Source organism: Opisthocomus hoazin, chromosome 2 (genome assembly GCF_030867145.1).
Source record: "Opisthocomus hoazin isolate bOpiHoa1 chromosome 2, bOpiHoa1.hap1, whole genome shotgun sequence".
Classification (NCBI taxonomy): domain Eukaryota; kingdom Metazoa; phylum Chordata; class Aves; order Opisthocomiformes; family Opisthocomidae; genus Opisthocomus; species Opisthocomus hoazin.
The window spans coordinates 104773015-104794066 of record NC_134415.1 but is presented as its reverse complement, the minus strand read 5'-3'; the positions used below and the strand labels follow the sequence as shown (position 1 = coordinate 104794066).

The following is a 21052-nucleotide window of genomic DNA, read 5'->3' as shown; positions in this document are numbered from 1 at the left end:
CTGCTTCAGTGCATTTGCTATTGTTCCAGCAAGTCTGATCTAATGGAAAGCAGAACATTCTTATTATAGCAAGCTATAATTCACTGGCTGAACTCTCCAGTGTATGCAGCGACCAGAGTAACAGCTTCAGAGCAGCAGCTGGGCCGGGAAGCCGCTGGCTGCACCATTCTCCCAGCAATATGGGAAAGAACTGTTTTTCCCATCTGCCAAACTTCAATAATTTCAAAAATGCATCCATGCTGCACTGGGATGAAAGAAAAAATTGTTCTTGCAAGAACTGGTCCTGAGCTGAGATACCAGCATTTAGGGCGCTGGGGGGGGCAGAAAACGAATCTATTCACCCTCCGTCTCCAAGGGTGGTAAATATTACATTATTTTTTCAAACTGGAACAGCTCTGACAGAGGAGACTGAGAAAGAGAAACTTTCAAATAGGTTGTTGGTGAGATCATGTATCTGGAACATACAAACAGAGTTCCTGGTGAGAGCTGAGAAGACAAAAGACATACGTCCTCCCCCGTTGAGGCCAAGCATCCTTTTCACTGCGACTGCGGGGATGACGCTCTCTCCTGGTGACCAGAAATTCACCCTGGGCCTGAGAAGCCGCGTCCTGATAAAAATGTTGTCAGTCCTCAGGCGCTGTTGTGCACTTTGATTTTGGCGAATGGGAATTTTGCAGGTCATCCTCGCTGAACTACACCCTGCATTTCTCAGGTTATTGTACCAGCCTGTTACAGTCTCCTCTCCCGAAACGTCTGTGGACAGCAGGTGGACGTGAGGCGAAGGAAAGGGGTCAGGCCACTGTTGAAATATACTTTTTTACATGATGTGACTACTGCCTTTGATGTTCTTCCTCTCCTTTCCCCCCTTCCCCTCGGCCACCAGCACTGCTGGCTGAAAGAAGAGGTTTATGGCTTTCCCTCCGGATTCCCACTCGCTGCCGTGAGCTTTCCACTGGGACATGCTTCTCCAGGGCAGCAGCGTGGCACCGTGTCCTTGCTGAGGGAGACCCTTACCCTCTTCCTCCGGCTGTCCTCGCCAAGTGAGACCCTCCTTCACCTCCGGCTGCCCACTTGGGGGGCTCCCAGCTCCGTCCTTCTGGTGCCCTCCAGCGTCTCCTTCCCAAAACAGCTCAGCAGAGCAGAGCCCTGCCGAGAAGATCCTGCCCAAGGGATGCTCCGCTGGGAACGTGGGAGGATCAGGCGCCCAGTTTAAGTCTGAATTCGATTTACTGGGTAAGCAGTGTATCTTTGACTAAAGGCAAGACATTTAAGCGCCCAGCTGACAGTAACCTAGGCTGAGAAAGACAAACTTTGCTGTGTCGAGGAAAGCAGCAGAGCATTCGTGGTTGTCTGAGTAGCTCTGTGGAGCACTCCCTTATCCAAGATGTTCCCAATACAAGCACGTGCACCGTTGTTAAAAGATGGCATCGTTGAACACAAATGAGAAGTCGTGGTTTGTTCTGTGGCCGGTTTATTTGACAAGAACACAAGTTGCAGACTGCAAGACTTTTATTCTGAATGTCTCTCTGTGTTTAAATAAGTAACTTCCAACAAATTCCTTGTTTGGCTCAGAATCACCCCATACCTAAATAACACAAAATAAAAGCAGTCTGTTCGATTTGGCTGTTTCTAATTGACTTCAGCATGGTTCTGACCCTACTGATCTTAACAGCCATTCTCGTGTCGCTACATGGGGGTTCCACTGAAGGAATACATGGTGTCCTTCAAATGAAAAAAGAACGCATTGCCGTAGGCTTGGGTAACATTTACCTTTTAAGTATTTCACAAAAAGAAGAAACACACCAATTTACAGGCCTCTACATACTGGGTTTAAGTGGGCATGATGGACATCCTAAATCTGTGCAAGACCTACAGCTAACTTACGGATAATTTAGGGAAAACCGGTTTTTGCTTTGTGAATATTTCACTCATGTTATTTAACTGTTTTTAAGGAAAGTGATGACATAATAAGCTCTGAAATGCATCTGCAATACAGAAAAATAAGTTTTCTCACACTTTTAAGTAACAAGGCAAATATTACAAGAAGTAAAATATCCAGTTAATTTTTACTTTAATCTATGCTTTTTACTGTAATGATGCTGGCAAATAATGCATTTGTCAAGATTGCTTAAAATCTTTTTTTTTTTTTAATAGCATAGTCTAGTTGTAAGTTCTGTCTTTTTCACAGTTTTTGCCACACAGATTTGTGTCTTGACTCTTCAAAATCATCTCTGAATTTTGAAGCAAAATCAACCCTTTTGCTTCCTCAAAATCATCCCTGAATTTTTTATTTGCTCTCCTTTATCTCCCAGCAACAGCCTTTTTGTGGCAAGGCCATAGCAATCCCACATCGGCTTTACTCCCTCTGTGAAGTCAGGACTCATGTGCTACTAGCCTTGGCAGGAGACCAAAGGAGAGGCTTGCTCTGCCCTTTCTGCACGACAAGAGCAGGTTGCAATCCCTCTCATACTGCTGTGGTCTTGGCTGTTTCCTTACAAATCGTAAAACTTTGGTCAGAGTAAGTGAAAAACATATTTTCAGCTAAGTCTCTTTCTACAGTTTATGCCTCCATACAAAGAAATCTCTTTATGCCAAGCAAAGCAACGCTGTCCTTTTTTCTAGCAACAGCATTATTCCCATGAAAGGAGACATCTGAGACAATTAAAGATTCAAGTCCAGAGTATGAGGATTGTTGGGAAATGATTGCTGATATATCTCAACACTTCATGCTTGCTGGGCAGAAGTTCTGCACCTACGTTGTCTAAATCTTTTGATTTCTGAGTCCCACCTCTAACCGGGTGAAATATAGGCTGCAGGCTCTAGAGATACGTTTGTTCCCCAAGAACGGTTTTCACCACTGTCTTTACACTGGTAAGTTACCAACCAGCTATCACAGAATCACAGATTGGTTGAGTACGGAAGGGACATCTGGAAGTCATCTGGTCCAAACCCCTTTCTCAAACAGGGCCACCTAGAGCCGGCTGCCCAGGACCATGTCCTGGCTTTTGAATATCTCCAAGGATGGAGACTCCACAACCACCCTGGGCAACCTGTACTAGTGCTCAGGCACCGTCACAGTGAAAAAGGGTTTCCTGATGTTCAGAGAGAACCTTTGGTGTTTTGGTTTCTGGCCATTGCCACTGGTCCCGTCACTGGGCACCACTGAGAAGAGCCTGGCTCTGTCCTCTTTGCACCCTCCCTTCAGGTGTTTATACAGACTGATGAGATTCTCCCGAGTCTTCTCTTCTCCAGGCTGAACAGTGCCAGCTCTCCTAGCCTTTCCTCACATAGAGATGCTCCAGGCCCTTTACCATCTGCATGGCCGTTCTATTGGACTCTCTCCAGTAGCTTTGTATCTATCTTGTACTGGGCAGCCCAGAAATGGACACCGTAGTCAGCAGGTGGTAACAACACTCGATCCTACCGTCCTGGACCAGATTCAGACATCATCACTTTGAATTAGATTTGTCCCTGATGAAAATTATGCTTATGTTTAGCATCTGAGTAGCTTTCTACCAGCATTTAAGAAGGAAGGCGGGAACAGCAATGTAAATTTTGGTAAAAATTTGCTTATATAGGGTATTTACAGTAAGTTATAATCACACAGTGATTTTACATTTAGCAGACCTTCTTGGACAATGGCATCAGTGCATTTTGGACCTGTAGGTGCCTGAGGCAGCCAGAACTAGTGGACATACTACCATACCAACAGGACAGCCGAGAACTTCTGGACTGCCAGACAGAGTCTAGAGGGGCAAATAAATCCCCTCCTCCAGGCTTGTCTTGGTGGCCCAAAGATTGACACCCAGTGCCATCTGAGATGCCCGGTAGTACCTGGGGCATCTGCGCATGTAGACAACTGAGTCCTGACCTCCAGCCTTGAAGCATAGGTGAGCAAGCCCATAGGCATGTAGCAGCTTTTGAGGGACCCCACAGAGCCCAACTGCTGTTCTGGATGTGCGTGGGTCTGGATTCATGGCCAGCAGGATCACCCGGCTGCCTTGGCTCACCTGGCTGTCAGCAGCCATAAAGGCAGCCTGGTTAGAAGGGGAAAATTACCAAACAGAAGACATCATCTGCTGAAACATACTGACAAAGGCCTGCCAGCCTTGGACCATGAGCCTGCTTCATTAACGATAGGTATATTTGCTAGTGGTGATTTTTGTGTTTGTTTCCTTGCTAGTGGTGATTTTTATGGTATTTGTGGTAATCAGTAACAAAAGGAGAGAAGTTCAGAGGACAGTTCAGTAACAAAGTAGAGAAGTTCAGCCTCCGTGTCCTTGTGTGTTACAGAATCCTAGGAACTCACGGTCGTGATCTCTGCACACCGACAGGCTGGGTGACCCTTCAGGTCGTGACACCTGCTGAACGCCAAATCATGCTTTGAACCAAGCCCTTGGTGTCAAAACACGGGGAACGCTTTTTGGCACTTCAGAACCTCTCATCCGCGGCACAATGTAGTTGGTCTTCAGCATTCGGACTAATGTTTTTCCCTTGAAATTTAGATGTGTTTATTTACGATAATGTTACTCACACAATCCAAATGAAAACATGTTCAGTTGCTAATCAGACATCTGATCTATGATCGTTTCTTGTCAGGCATTTTGATTACGACAAATTGCTGTGAAATTCATTGTTAAAAAGCAAGCTGTTGTCCTTGTAATAAAATGAAAAAGATAAAAGTGGCTCCAGTGTCACACTGCGTACCTCCTTGTGCGGGTGGTTTGACAGCCCGGGTGTAACAAACATTTCCGTTAGCTGATATGAAAGCAAGGATCAGCCCGGGGCTCAGAAAACAAAGCATATTTCAACTGCAACCAGGCGTTTGTCAGAAAGAGTCTCGTGGTTTCCAACTGATTTTCCAATACGAATAATTTGTTTGCGCTTGTGTCGACAGCTTTATTTAAAGCATACAATGAAAAATACCAACATGCTGTTATTCCTCTTAAAGACAACTGCTGCACTACAAATTTTAATTTTTAAGTAGTAACATTCGCACATTACACTACAGATTTTTTCTGTTGAAATATGTTCCCTTGTGTTATCACAGTCTATCCTTAAAGTGTATAATTAGAAAACCTATCTGTATAAGCAGTATGTCTAACACTTACAAGCCAGGGAAACGCTTTACACAAATAAGTTGTATTTTTAACTTTTCTTGTTGACAACAAAACTGCCAAGGCAGCAACCAGAGTAACATCCAGTGCATCTAAATATGTGTGTTCCCATTCTTACCAACAGCAATCAGCTATGTATTCCTCATAGGTTTACTAATTGCCTATATTTTTACTGAAAATTTAATTTTATTTGAGACAACAATGAATTCATACTAGCCTTTTGCATGGCAAAACTCATCTGATATTAACATAATCTCTCACACAAGCTATATAGAATTGCATGTATTTTCCTTTATTCTTTAGGGAACTCCTGGGAGCAAAGCTCTGAGCAGTGCCACACTTGCAAATGAGCACCAGCAACTAATTTTTTACCCATTTTATTCCAACAGGCATTGCAGAATGTGTCCTTTTCTTTATTGTGGCCACCAGTGATGAGACTTTTTGGATTAGATTCACAGATGAGCTTTTCTGTACTGTTTGCATCGTGCATCTTCTTTGGTGCCCCGTGAGTCACTCAGTTATGGACAAGAAAAGAGAAAATAAAAGGGACAAGAGATCCTCCTCTTGCATGGAGGAGTCAAAGTACAAATCTGTGCATTATAATGTTTTTGATTACTTTTACAAAGTAGGTCTTTAACAAAAGGATGAGAAGATTCATTGCACAAGGTTTGGGAGACTTTAGTAAGACTATTGGCTTCCACTGCCTCCTCCAAGCAGGTAGGTTCAGAATTTGAAAAAGATCTCCCAGCTTGGATAAACCAGGTTTAAATGTATTGAAAATTCAGTTCAACGGAGAATTCAATTTACAGGCAATTGAAACATGAGCCTTGCTTTTCGTAACAAAGGTTGGGCCACCTCAGTTAGGTAACATAGAGAAAGGCTGCTTATTGAAAGGTATGTGTTGAAGGGGTACTTCCTTCCAGCACTTATTTCGCAAACATCATTGAGAAATGTGAACAAAATCTTCGTCTCCTGGCTGTCCTAAGGGGCTCCATCTTCCCCTTTCCACTGTATGGAGCCACTTGCATCTCCCATCCTGTGTGTTGCAGAAAACCCCTTGGAGCATACAGAGGACTTCACTGAGCAGCCATCCCAAAGGAAAGAATCCTTAGACGGAAATCTAGACTATAAAAAATGTCATGTGCCTGCCTGGTAAGTGGGTCGCTGAATGGTGCTACTGAGGAACAGCCTAATACCTCCCTGTTGGCTTTCATTGGACATTACCCATGAATTTAGTTCTTGTCTTTTTATTTTCCAGACAGAAGCACATAACTGTATATGGGAGAAGTCCCACTGAATTCAAGAAGGAACACACACTCATTCAATTATTTGTCTGACTTTTGGGTTTGCAACTAGAATTACCAAACCCAGCTGTTACCAGTGACAAACTCCTCCTAAACCCAGCATGGATTTGGAAAGAGTTAACACTGTAGGATCAACTAATCTAGGTTTCAGGACAATATAAAGCATGGTCTTATTCACTCATTTCATTCATCCTTTACTGCCTCTTGCAAGAACTGCCATTTCAAAGTCTCAGCACAAACTTTTCAACACCTCACAGCTTTGGTTGATGCTAATTTTCTCTGCTTCCCTCTCTGACCAGCTAGAAGCTGGCACTCAAGCTCACTGAACTCTTGACCGATCCACAGATGATCTCGTGGGTTAACTTCAGGAAGAGATTAAATGATTGTGATCTCATCTTGGTTAAGAACCAAGCACAGAAAATTTCCTTTCAGCATAATTTTCCAACAGCAAGTTCCTCCTTCACAACCTTGTAACACACTCTCCCATGCACCTACACCATGAATAAACAAGAAAACAAAACATTATTAAGCTGTTTCACTGAAGAAAGCTTATTTTCAGATTTGAATTCCTTGGAAGCACAGATGCTGTCGACTATAAAATGCATGGGCATAAGGAATTTGAAGACAACAGATAACAGGTGGGTTTTTTTTTTTTACTACCAGTATATATCATTAAATAAGATCCCTGTAGTGTGTTAACAATCTGCATCTCATACAGTTGGAAACCCTCTGCTCTACTTAATATCACCATATACAGTACTTTCTAAACTGCATTTTAAAATTTCTTTTTGTAATATACAATATTTCAAGTTCAACTGAGATATTGTTATTAAACATCTGGAGACTGAAAATAAGGTACCGGCCAATGAAAGAACACCATCCCATAAAACACAACATTCAAACCATTTTTCACAGTTCTAACAAAACAAGATCATACATAAAAATGCCACAAATAGCTCAGTACATTGGTATGATCAAAACAATATGAAGTCCAGCTGATACTATCACATAGCGAGGACCAAATCCTGGCTCAATGTGCAGCTGAAGCCTAAACAGATGTGTAGAGAAAAGAATATAAAGCCACACTGAAGTGCTATGCTGATAACAGTACCGTTTGTTAATATACATAAGATTTTTGGCCTGAAGTACATACCTAATTTGTGCTATGGAAGGACCACGTGGCCAGTGCTGCTTGGATCCTGTCCTCGGACACATCGTTACGGACTTGTCGTGGCCAAGGGCAGTGGAGGAGCAGTCGTCCTTCTGGGTATGACAGTTTTGGCAGGCATCTATGTCTACCGCTCTGCCAGAATTTGGCCAAGAGTTCAAAATCCTGTACATCTTATTCAGCAGTCCCAGTGAAGTCAATGGAACTTTTTTGTGAGTAAGATGAAAAGGATTTGGCCCCCAAAATTTTTAACCCTTTAAGTAGTAAGAGAGTAGTTTCATTGCACTTAGCCCATCATTCACAAATACGTTTCTACTCGAAAACAGAAGATGGTTGCTGGTGTATAAAAGTGTTGGCTCACAAAAGAGGAAAGTGTGCAGCAACACCTGACTACTTACATCATTTGGGAACTCTTTTCCTAAAGGGGAAAAGAGACACTTGTATATGACGGAATTTCAGCCAATGTCTGTCTGAGGCCAAAATGATTGCTTCTTCAATTCTTAAATGCCACCTTATGGGTACCTTAGAAACCCTAAATAACTGGAAAATGTATACAGTTATAATTGGATATGTGTATGTGTATCTTCTTTGGACTGGATGGATAAGCAACTTTAATAGTATTAAAATTTCACAAAAAAAATATTGGAGCGGATGGATTTTTTGAACAGCTTCCAAAATACTTTTGTATGGAACACATGGTCATGAGCTTGGGGAAAGAGAAATTTTGCTCTCATCTACAAGAAGCTTCTGGTGACTGGATTGGGCAAGAACAGCATTTTCGTATTTAAAACAAAGTAATCTTACTCTGTTACACAATTCCATGGTTTGTTCTGTGACTCTGGATTTGAATTATTCATCTGCATTAAAAAGGATTAAGGATAACTGTACGCTAATTAAATTAATCAAAACTATATGACAGTGCTACTCTGACCAAAAGTCATTGCAATTCAGTATATTCTAATAACACGCAGCACTCAAAAATAGAATTTGAGAATTTAAACTCTGTTGTCAGGATGCAGACATGAACTCTAAGTTAGAACTGGAAAACAGGACCAAGCATCATGGAGTTTAACCCCGACTGGCAGAGCAAATCACTTCATCTTTAATACTGTGTCACGTTCATGCTGATGCTCAATATGTAGCTGCAACAAAGCTACAAAGAGAAGAGTATGAGTCCTTAAAATGCTTGCTTCAACAATATCTGCACTTGCAGACAATTTTATAGTGTTCCCCTTTTGCAAATGAGATTAAAATTTGGCTGCCTTGTAAATATTGCTAAGAGGATGCCTTCTCCTTGGCACTGGAGCCTGAAGGTGTCAATGCTAATCTGAGGAAACTGCATGTGAAGCCTCTATGCATGCATTAAGGCAGTGAACTTCTATCCTCTTGGTTATATTAAATCATTTTAGTTCTTTGTATCGCTTCTTTCCTTCTCCAACAGAAGCATGTGGACATTCTGTGCTGAGAGCAGGCCTTTGGTATCAAATTCTCAGGGGACATTACAGACTGCATAACCCTTTGGCTAAAGGAATGTGATCAGGTTTTGTGCTTAATTCCCCCACTGCATCCTGAAATTAGGAAGAAAAGTTCTTGGAAGGTAATCTGAGTTGAGCAAAGACTTCACTCTACTCACTGGGAAAACTTCACAGCATTAGTCTAGCCTTTGGAAAAACGTGAATAAAAGCTCCTCAAAAAATAAATAGGGCAGTAACGAAGGCTTCAAAAGGAGTCACATAATGGTATGCCCAGTAAAAGGTTAGTCTGGGTGATGCTGTGCCTACACTTGGTAAGAAAGGTGTTAAGGTATCTCTTTGTTACTATTAAGGAAAGTCTCTTCGATTTCATCCAGTTTTCCCATCATTCACTATTTTCCACAGATACACCCTACTCTTAAAGGCAGATCTTGCAGTCTTTATTCTGTCTTTGTTCCTCACTCCACTGGGAATTTGTCAGAATAATACTGAGTAGGAGGGACACTCTGCATATCTTCACTACTCTTGGACACCATTAGCCATCGGTGCCTCCTGGCATGAACTCACTCTCCAGGTTTTGCCCCTGTTAGCTCCTTGCACTGGTGAAGACCTTCTCGGATGAGAAGATAACCTGGAGGCACATTCCTACACAGATTGGAAGAGTAGGAACAAGAGGAGACACACTGACGGGCATTCATGCCTCCCACTTGGAGTGACAGGAGAGTCTCCCTGCTGTGAGGAGGAGGACGGGGCGGTGGTTTGCTCCTTGGTGTACACATGTAGCTCAGGAGACCAAGCTGGTACCCAAGGTAGCCCCTAGGGCTGGCCCACAATGCTTACAGGAACTAAGGTATTTTGTGGATTCAGGTCTTGAAAGCCATGTCACAGCATTAGATATGAGAATCAAAAGGCTTCATGACAGAAGATAGCTATCTCTTTCTAACTTCTGAAGGAGAAAATGTTTTGAGAAATTTTCTGCAAATACCACTGCCCCAAAAGGAAAGTATGCACATGCTATATGTCATATTTCTTGGTTTTGTTTTTTTTTTTTATTTGTCAAAATAAAAAATGCTTAGCAAAGAACAAAACTGAGCAATTTTATGATGACATGGCACATTTCTGATATATGTTGAGATTTATTACTAGAAATAATTGACTTTCATTTAGGGTTCTGAAAGTATTTAAAACTCAGTATTAAAAAAGCCTCACAACAATCTTCTGAAGCAAGTTTATCTATTTTACAGGTAAGGAAACCAAGGCACAAAGAAATTAAATGATTTGCCACAGATAGTACAGTAAGTCAGTGGCAAAGTCAGGAAAAGAATGAAATTCTGCAGTCATGGGTTAACTCTTTCTTCCTGCTAAGAAAATTCATCTTATCCCTAATATGCTGTTTCACGCCGGCTGTATTAAAGATCATGAAAACTGGCCAGTTTGCAGTGTTAGAACTATTGCAAAGCCAGTGATTTTTTTTTTCCATATAAGTACAAAAATGCTACTTAAAGGGTTAATTATACTGCTGTGCTGGTAAACATTTTTCATTCTTGCTGATTAGCCCTGTATTTAAATACTGACTGGGACAGAAGAGACTGAGCTGGCCCTGGACTCCCTCGTCTTGGTGTTGGGCATGGATATGGTACAGCAGGATACGCCCACAGTGGCCTCAGGCAGCTCGTCTTCCTCTGCCCATTCATTGAGATCCGGGTTATAGCACTGAATGCACTTCTTGTATTTTTTCTCTATTTCATTCCAGCCACCCACTAAGTAAATTTTCCCGTTAAGGGTGGAGGCGCCAGCCGTGCTGACCCCGGTTTGAAGGGGCGCGACGTAACTCCATTGCCCCGTGTAAGGACTGTAACACTCCACGGGGAGAACGTCGACCCTCTCCGCTCTCCCCCCCAGCTGAGACCCCCCCATGACGTAGACCCTCTCCAGAAGGGACACCGCGCAGTGCCACCCCCTCGGGGTGCTGAGGCTGGACTTATCCTGCCAGCTATCTTTGCTGGGGTCGTACATGCACACCGAGCGAGAGTAAGCGTTATTAATGTAACCTCCCGTGACCAGGATCCGGCCGTCCACCACCGCGCTGGCGTGGCAGCACCTGGGCACCTCCAAGGACGCCTTCATCTGCCACTGATTAGTGGCAGGCACGTAGCACTCCACCGAGGAGAGGCAACCCTCAGGGTTCCGACCGCCCACGGCGAAGAGGAGCCCGTTGAACACATTCAGGCTGAAGTGGGTGCGCCGCTGATTCATGTTTGCCAGGTGAATCCAGGTGTTGAAACGAGGGTCGTATCTGAAAGCATTAAAAACAGAGGGTGACTGTCTCACACGCTGCTCTGCTAAATTCTGCAGTCCTGGCTCTGTCCCACTACTGCTGCACCTGCGGAGCTGCTAAAATTTTAGTTATTTATTTAGCCCATTAGAAGTCAGCGGAATGAAACCGTATTCCTGGTTAAATTTCCAAAGAAATTTCGTTTTTGATTCAAGAAAAAAAGTCTTTGAATCATTCAAACCTGGTATTATTTCAATAAAGTAAATCTGACTCTTTTCTGTAATTTGATTTTGTATAATCACCTCATCAGAATATTGGAAAGAGATACTTTCAACATGCAATAGAAATTTTAGAAGATTTTTTGCAATTTAGATGTCAAAATTTACTCAAAGGGTTTTAAAAAATGTTAGGCGGTGATTTATACTTCCATCCTTTTAGTACTTTCTAAATGATTAGTCTTCTTTCCCTGCCACTCATATAGAGTAAGAATTACGTGGAAAGAACATCTTTGCTTCCTAACACCATAATCATCTGAAATAACATTCTCTGTCCTTGCCACTTCAATGAGCAATTTTGAAATATGAAATAGCAAATTATGACTCCTGAAGGAGGTGAGTGAAGTACATTAGTGGGCCCACACATTTCTCCTGTTGCACGCTGAGGTGAGTAGAGAATCGCACAAGGAAAAAGACAATGGGAAAGTAAATAATGAGTGTTAGCTGTCACACTGCATTGTCGCCTGCAGCTCTGAAAGCAAGTCCACAGACATACTGCTGTGACTTGCCATGCTCGAGGTTAATGGCAGAACGGGGAGCAGAACCCATTCAGCCGTGGACCACGAGGGTTCCCCCACCTCCTCCGCACCACCAAGGTGCGCACCGAGCACCCAGCTCCTTGTGAGAACATGAGGCACAGGTTAAAAGCAGAAGGTCAGGAGAGGAACAGCATAATCTCCTTTATGTGAGAGTTTTTTCTGACAAAGTACATTACACAATAAAAATGATCTAGAGGAGGTTCCTTATTCATTAACTCTGCATATTGGTTGGTGTCTTCAGGAGAAGTTACCTGAATTTTCCTCCTGGGAGCAGGAAAGGAAGCACTGGTAGGACTGTGGCTGTGTATTGCCATTGCACATCCACAGTCTGTTAGCAGATACAAAGCTGAGTTGTCTTACCTCCAGCCTTTGCTTCAAGCTGTTGTGTGCTGTCAGCTTTCAGGCTGAACTATTTAAAAACCAAGTACCACCCATTTGACTGCGGCATGTTAGCCTTCTGACTTGGCTATCACCAGTGCAGTCCTTGGATGACTATAGGTAGGAACTGTAATATTTCAGAAGTGAGGTATGATTTGGAGAGTACATTGCAGAAGAGAAACATCGCCTTCAAAAGATGGCGACACTGTTTCAAAATACTCGATAAACAAAAAAGCTAAAGGATATGAAATGAAGTATAAAAGCTGCTGAAAATCAGGTGGATGGTGCACAGAAAGTCAAGATTATAATACCTAAAAGGTGTTTTTCAGAACTGTCTGTGAGGCATCAGTAGCTCTTGAAACTTAAAAAGTCTCACCTTGTCTGATTCGGTGCATTTTAACGGTACCTTAGAACATCCCAGGACTTCCTATTTATGTTCCTATTTATTTCCTCAACTTGGAGCAAGTTTTCTTGGTTTTCCTCACTTCTCACTGCGCATGTGTAACCATGGTGAAGTTTTTGTGTAACTTCAGCTGCATATTTCAGTCCATTCAAACTTTAATATACAATAGCATCCACACCTCTCCAACCCTGTCCCCCTTCTATTTATCTGAGTGGTTCACACTGCACATCACAAACCAACTTGGTCTATCTACCTGCAGCGCATGGAATCAATCTCTCCATCCCTTCGAAATAAATAACCAGTTACCTGCAGAAATTGCTGACTGCATGCTTGGCTTGGTTCCTGGCATCATTCTGGTCTTCCCCACCGGCCACATAGAGAAATCCATCCATCACCGTCACACACTGATTAAAGCTTTTAGCAGGCATTTCACTCAGCTTCTTCCATCCGTTTTCAGGATCTCTGTATAAGATGTCTCTGCTAAGGGACTTTTCTGTTAGAGCAGGCCGTCCCCCTATAGTGACTAAGACTCTGAAGCCTCCACGGATCCTCGTTCTTCTGGACTGCAGTGTGTTCTGGTGGTAGGGAAGCAAGTGATAGTTCATGGCGTCTACCAGGAGCTTATGGCAGTCTGCATCTTGCATCATTCTCGGCACAGTTTGAACATAATTGACAAGGTCTTGAGCTGAGATTGTACCGAAACGGATGTTACCTAAGAGATCAGCAGCAAACTTTACTCTTTTTTGGTCAAATTCCAGCCATTTTATTGCAATCTGGAATGCGACAATTTCAGAAGGCAACTGCAAGTCATCATCTGCAAGAAGTTCATTAATCTGATCAAAAGTAAGTTTTAAGAACTGATCTGTTTCTGAAAATTCAATGAAGTTGTCTCTAATAAACTTGTGTGCTGCTTCCTTGGTTGTTTTCAGTCCATACGTTTCTGCAATATTGGCAATGTACATACAATTCTCAACACTGATTTCTTGGATTAGAAAATCACAGCACATCTTTACAAGGGTGTGAATCTGTAGATAAATTGCTGTGGAAATAATACTACCTATTGTGTAAAGTGAGAGAGTAAGTTTTCCAGTGTAAGCATAAGTGATAACAGTAGCTAGACCCAATGGGGATACGTCATTGAGGTCTACTCTTTGAGTTGATGGATCTTTCTTTAAGATGTTGTGGAAGTAGTCACTGCTTGAAGCCATTACCACCTTATGAACACTGAAGGATTTGGTTTTGGTACTGACAGTCAAGTCACAAAGAAAATTTTCTTGTCTCATTTTGCTTAGACCTTCCAAGAGATTTGGGCTATATGATGGGTCGGAAACTTCAGATGAAATGCAGCTGAAACCATTTCCTCCTTCCAAGAGTCCATTCAAGCCATTTAGTTTACTGAGGGGACCATCTTCCACGATGATAGTCATTTCATTGATATCTGCTTTGTTCTTCTTCACATTCTTCTTCTTAGGGGCCATGACAGCAATGAAATATTACAGCCAAGAGCTTGCTAAAAATAAAATTACAGCATTTAGAGCTACACTGCAGTTGTGAAATTTAAGAGCAGAGTGCTTATGCAACAAATCTAATCTTTGTTAATACATATAAATACCACAAAAGCAAAATAGACAGGATAATCTATCTTCCTAAAAATGATTACACTGTCCTAGATTGTAGTGTGGCTTGTTATTAATAACAATGGATACTCAAATTGTAAAGAAGTAGTAGAGGTAATTCCTTTTTTTTTAGTAACAAGATCATAAAAATAACATTCCCCTGTTGTCACCACATTCAAAGAGCTAAATTACATTCCTAAATAGTAAATGAGTTAGCTAGAGTGTAAAATTTTATAAATATACATTTAAATTAGCCAGGCTTTAGAATAGTAAATGAGTTAGCTAGAGTGTAAAATTTTATAAATATACATTTAAATTAGCCAGGCTTTAGATCTGAATTCATAAATCTGAAGCATAGGAAAGATATGGGCCCCCAAATTTGTTCATCATTACTCCAGGGCTAGCACAGACTGACAGTTGGGTTCAGAATTTGAGCAGGAAATACTAAGAGTAGGAGAAATTCTTAAAGAAAAAAAGCAAAATATGACATAAAGAGAAGTGAATTTTAGTATGACGTCATGTTGATTTTAGATTTAAGAGCTGCTCCAAATTGCTTCCAGGTTGTTGTAACTTTTGATTTTCTAAACTGACAATATTCTATCTACCACATCAGATTCACACAAACCTTCTACTCGTAGCACACTGTACTTGCATTTCAGTATCAGTAATTTGAAACTCAGAAACCAACTTAGAAACCTACTTATAGGATTTTGCGGATATTTAGGGAGAAGATAAGATGTCTAAATTTTATTTGAAAAAAAAAGTCCTGCAACTCTAGCAGGACGTGTTATTTTAAAGAAGTTCTTGATGTGTGAAGGTAATCATTACTCCCATACAGCTATGCTAGAACAGATGTAGGAATTGTACCTATCAGCTCTAGGTAAGTTCCAGCTCTTGCTGAAAGGAAGAGCCAAGTTTTGTCAAATGCAATCTGAGACAGCCCCTAAGCAATTTTCTAAGGAACTATTTCAAATAAATATATATATATGCAAATACACTTTGAAGGAAAGCAGTGATTTGCAATAACGCACTTAAAAGAGAAGTGCTGAAATCAGCATTCAGACAGAGCATTTATCTTCAATATATCCATTGATTTCAAAAAAATTGACACTGGCTAATTTTCTTTGCCATCCTTGCGCTCATTCATGAAGAAATGCTACCTAACGATAAAACAAATGAGTGGATTATTTTAGGTAATTTAATAAAGAACTCGAGCAGTATTTCAACCTAAAATCTCGGCACACCAGCTTTGCTTTAAGCACGCAGCATGTAACAAAGCAGTCCTTTAATTATAGAAAGGAATGGTTGCTGCCTGCGAGCACCAGGATTCTTTCTGCTGCTGCGGTGGGGTGACGACCGTGTGCTGAGCAGGCGAGGGGAGAAGGCCATGTGTGCCCCAAGCGTCAGTGTCAGCCCGCGCTGACGCGAGCTGCCATCCCCGAAATGTCAGTGTGCCAGCGCGGGGGTCAGCTGCCGCCCGGCTCCCCCGCTCCGGCTGCATTCCAGCAGCCGCATCTGTTGGGACCTATCAGAGTCACCTCCCAAAATAGCAACCTCCCAGCAGCTTGCCATTTTAAGACAGGTTCAGTCGAAGGTATAGCTGGTGTGTTAGTGTGCTTGGTTGTTTAACACAACTTTTGTTGCAGAAGAACTGTGATGCTGCAAACGCTGTGTGTATGAGCTGGCATAAAGTAAACGCAAAACAAAACTTTTGGGTGGCTTTGTGTGCTACCCACATAGTTCTAGCTTTGCATATTAAGAGCCACAACTTCGAAGCTGGCAAGGGCATATTCTTTTGGCAGTCATATTTGTAGTTCCAAATATTTTCAGAGACCCGTAACTTAAAAATTTTAATACACGCAGCACTTCATGTTTATTGCCTCGCTGCATCATTGCAGAGCTCATTTAAACATGTGACATTTTAAGGCCTCTGTTAAAAAATGTTCACTCTCCAAGTTTTTTCCTGAAAAACACTTTTTCATCAGCAGAAATGTCCCCACCTAGTTTAGTGTATAAGCACATAAGTGACAGGACATGCAAAACCAGCAAAATAAATCAAACATTTCTATAGTAAAGCCAAGTGACTGAACATTGAAAACCCTGGATGATTTGGTTTTCTGTAGCTGTTTGCTTTCACCTAATTTCTTTTAGCTTAAGAACAACTCATGGCAAAGGACACTCGGGGTCCCCGAACAATGCATTCAACCCACCAGCCTCCCCCCACAGCTTAAAATCTTCTCTTCTAAACACTATCAAAGTGAGGAGTTAAAAGCCCCTTACCCTCCTCAGAAAAATGGTGTCCCAGAGCCGTCCAAGAAGCTGTCAGTGAAAATGCCTCCTCCTTGGAAAATGAGAAGATAAAAAGAAAGGGAGAAAGATTGGAGGCCACTTGTTAAGTCCCAGCTTGTGGTTTCCAGTGTGACACTTCGCTGTTACAGCGAGCAAAAGAGACCGGAGCCTGCGCTCGGGTGCTCTTTAAAATGACCCCTCCTCTCCGTGCCTCGCTCCCTGCCTCTGCCCAGCCACGGGAGCTCAGCTTCCCCGGGCCGTCAGGCCTCTGGAAACCGGGGGGACAAACCTGGATCCTGCAAATGCACAGCCACAAGGGAGGAAAGGGAGGGGAAGGGGAAGACGGTAGTTCCGCAACAGGTAATCATTGTCCCAGGTAAGTGTAGGGTGGGCCACTGGGTTTGCCACCTCAAAGTCCTGTGCCTGGTCAAAAGCCAGTATGCTTGGGGAGGGGGATAGGTTTAGACTGAACAGAAGGAAGATTTTTTTTATGATAAGCGTGGTGAGGCACTGGGACAGGTTGCCCAGAGAAGCTGTGGCTGCCCCCTCCCTGGAAATGTTCAAAGCCAGGTTGGACAAGGCTTCGAGTAACCTGCTCTAGTGGAAGGTGTCCCATGGAAGGGGGTTGGGCTAGATGATTTTTGAAGGTTCCTTCCAACCCAAAGCATTCTATGATTATATCATTCCATGATCTAAAGTAACAAGCAGAAAACACCAAGGAAAAGCTGGCACTTTAGTTCCACTTTCTTAGGATTTTGGTGCCTGACTTTGGACAGAAGGAAGGAGACCAGCCGATGGGGATCCACAGCCATGTTCTATTTCTTGGAGTTAGGTCACTGCTTCTGTAAAGACTTGCTTCAGCTTTCAAGGATGATGCTTCATATCCCCCGATACATTTGCAGAAAAATGTGGACTTTGATCTTATATGTCACAAGAAGGTATCCTAACTTGTGGGTTATACCACACACTGCAATAGTTCACCTCTTACCAGTCAACCTCAGGAAGAGCATCAAACCAAACCTCCACATCTCAAGAGAATTTCATCCCATGGAAGAGACAAGAGGCGTGAGTGACTGCATGGGAAGGGAAGGGTATTGGGGGAAGTGGACATCAGTGAAAGGGAAGATTTTTCTCTTGGCTGTACTCTGTGTAATGCTAATCTGGCAGATGCATTTGATTGCCTCCAGGGCTATTACAACAACTGCTGCAAAATAACACTTGCCATTTTGAACAAAAGGGCATCACTGTACTAGCAAAGTTACAGCAAGATACAAGATAAAAATAAAAAAAAAAGAATAGGGAACGAGAGGCAATGAAACATATGAAATGAGGGTGAAGGAGAGGGCCATAAAGCCAAGCCCTCCCAATAGCAAGAAGGGAACCAGCTTTCCTTATGTGAAAAATAGGGCCACAGCTGTGAAAAATTAAGGATGAAGCCTTATTTTAAGACATGTTTTAGGAACTTCTACTTACTACACCATTTATTTTTTCCTCATGTGTGGATTCCTACTGCTTCAAATATACAACTTGGTATAACATCAATTTAATATGTAGGGTGACATTTATCATCATCTTAATACATCTCAATATATTTTACTTTACCTGTTCAATCTAATTATAAAATTCCTTACATGGAGAATTATCTTCTCACTAACTTTTTTTGAAGCTCCGCCTTAACAGGATCATCTGTAATGATTTTTACACAAAGAATATGTTCCCCACTGTGCTTCATGAGTTTTAAACTCTTGTAAAAACTATTTTTTGTAGATAGAATGGACATATTTCTAAAACAAGACTCCCAAGCATACACATACTACTGAACCTGAGTACTCAGTGTTCCCTTTTCTAACAGCTCATACCCAGACTTTTATCAATTTTTATGATTTTAAGAACTCCTAAAGTGCAAATATTTTTCCAGAGAAAGAATAATTTTTTTCTTTTGTTATTTTTCATGTAGGGATTTTTTTTTTGGATGAAGGGGACATTTCTTCTCCAGAATGAATACACTGTCATGATCTGTAGAAAACAAAAGATTATCCTGATTCTAATGCCGTATCTTTAAAATCTGCTAGCACATCGCAGAATAAACTTAAGTCTTATTCAGCCTCTAAAAATGTGTTTCTAACATCCTTATATGATTCACTGTTGAAAAAAACCCACACAAACTACAGTGAGGAAATATCCCCGCTGAAAATACAAACCCAATTTCTAATTTCTGGAAAACGCTGAACATGTTTTGAGCTGTGCAGTATATATAACCATAGATAACCATCTTGTGGGGCGTGATTCAGCATCTCAATGTATTAACGCTGACACAGCCAAACACATCCCATAGCTCTGAAACTCTGGTTGCACATCGGGGTAAATCCCCGAAACTTTTAGTTACTTGGTCTTCCAGATCAGAGAACAACTGACAGCATACTTGGCTACTATGTGACACAATAACCAGTCTTGGAACTAGTCATTCTCATTTTCCATTAATTTGCACACAACGAAGTCTTTTGAAAAATAAACAGTACCACGATTAGCTGCAAACCATGATACTTTTTTTAAAATCAAACTTTGATTTAACATGCTTTTTATTTTTCAGATATTCTTAACATTGTTTCTGTTATATCTTAAAAAGAACCAGTTGTCTTTCTGATTATTTCCTTTCCAATGGCATAGCAATTAATTACTATAAAATGTCCTGATATTGACTGAAGTCCTTGCAATCAAGTTATGAATTATCTTCTCAGTTAAAAGAGGGGGTGCTACATTTTTTGGCAATATCTTAAGCCTGTCCAGATGCATCCTTTTAGGTATGCGTGAATCTTGGGGAAAAAATATTTAATTTGCTCCATAATCAAATGGTCTATGTGAGTGACTAAGGACGATACTATCAATCCATGCAGCAGTAGCAGGTCACCTAGCAATGTTCTAACATTTTTAGGGGGGAAAAAAGTGCAAAAATTTCATGAGATTTCTTCTTAGCACAGTAAGCAAAAGTTATTGTTATTATTTGCTCCACATGCCTGAGCCAGAATCAGCAATACAGAAAGTTCTTCTATCAGCAAAGATAGGCCTTAAGGCAGTTATAACCATCTTTTCTAATCCCTGCACAACCATTACTGTACTCTTTCTGGAAAATGGAAACTCTTTTCTTGGAATTCAGCATGCTTTGGTTTGTTAGTGGAATGCAAGCATCACAGCCGTGGCCACATGGAGATCTACCTTGATCAACTAAGGATGTTACGAAACTCAGCTTTAGATTGTGATTGCTTTGTTTGTTCTGAGCTCTTTATGTATACTCAGCCAAGTCACAGAATCATAGAATCACAGAATGGTTTGGGTTGGAAGAGATCTTAAAGATCACCTAGTTCCAATCCCCCTGCCATGGGCAGGGACACCTTCCACTAGACCAGGTTGCTTGAAGCCCCATCCAGCCTGGCCTTGAACACTGCCAGGGAGGGGGCAGCCACAGCTTCTCTGGGCAACCTGTTCCAGTGCCTCACCACCCTCATAGGGAAGAATTTCTGTCTTGTATCTAACCTAAATCTACCCTCTTTGAGTTAAAAGCCATCACCCCTTGTCCTATCACTACATACCCCTGTAAAAAGTCCCTCTCCAGCTTCCCTATAGGCCCCCTTTAAGTACTGAAAGGCTGCTATAAGGTCTCCCTGGAGCCTTCTCCTCTGCAGGCTGGGCAACCCCAACTCTCTCAGCCTTTCCTCACCTGTTCATCCCTCATATCATTTTTGTGGCCCTCCCCTGGACCCACTCCAACAGGTCCATGTCTGTCCTGTGCCGAGGGCTCCAGAGCTGGACGCAGGACTCCAGGCGGGGTCTCAAATATTACGCACCCCCAAAGCCCATATTTAGTTCACTATGATAAATAGTTACAAAAAAAATCTTTAAATGCATTAGTCTGAATGTATTGAGTAATCACATCAGTCATGCTTTTAGGAAGCCTGAAGCTCCTTATGCATATTGGAGATAACTGAAAGCACATTGAATTTCCGTGGGAACAGCAGTGTTGTCAGTAAAAAGATGGAAAAGAAACGTCTTTTCTTTTTCATCTGCTGAATAAATGTACAAACCACTACTGCTTAGGATCAAATACACAGGCCTTGATTTCACAGAAGGTGGCTTTGGGGAACCATGTTCAGCAAGACACCCAGCCCCAGGTGGGCCACTCAGACCTCGCCCTCAAGGCAGACCTCCCCCAGTACGCGAT

General features: G+C 42.0%; 1 protein-coding gene across 1 annotated transcript; it reads right to left on the bottom strand.

Moving 5' to 3' along the window:
• Positions 1-1444: 1444 nt before the first annotated feature.
• KLHL31 (kelch like family member 31) lies at positions 1445-17006 on the bottom strand. The gene is made up of 3 exons (XM_009942332.2): positions 16828-17006; positions 13238-14441; positions 1445-11357 (listed from the first exon to the last, which is right to left on the bottom strand). Exons 2-3 carry the CDS (start codon positions 14407-14409, stop codon positions 10625-10627), a joined length of 1905 nt encoding a protein of 634 aa, XP_009940634.1. The 5' UTR covers positions 14410-14441; positions 16828-17006; the 3' UTR covers positions 1445-10624.
• Positions 17007-21052: the final 4046 nt, after the last annotated feature.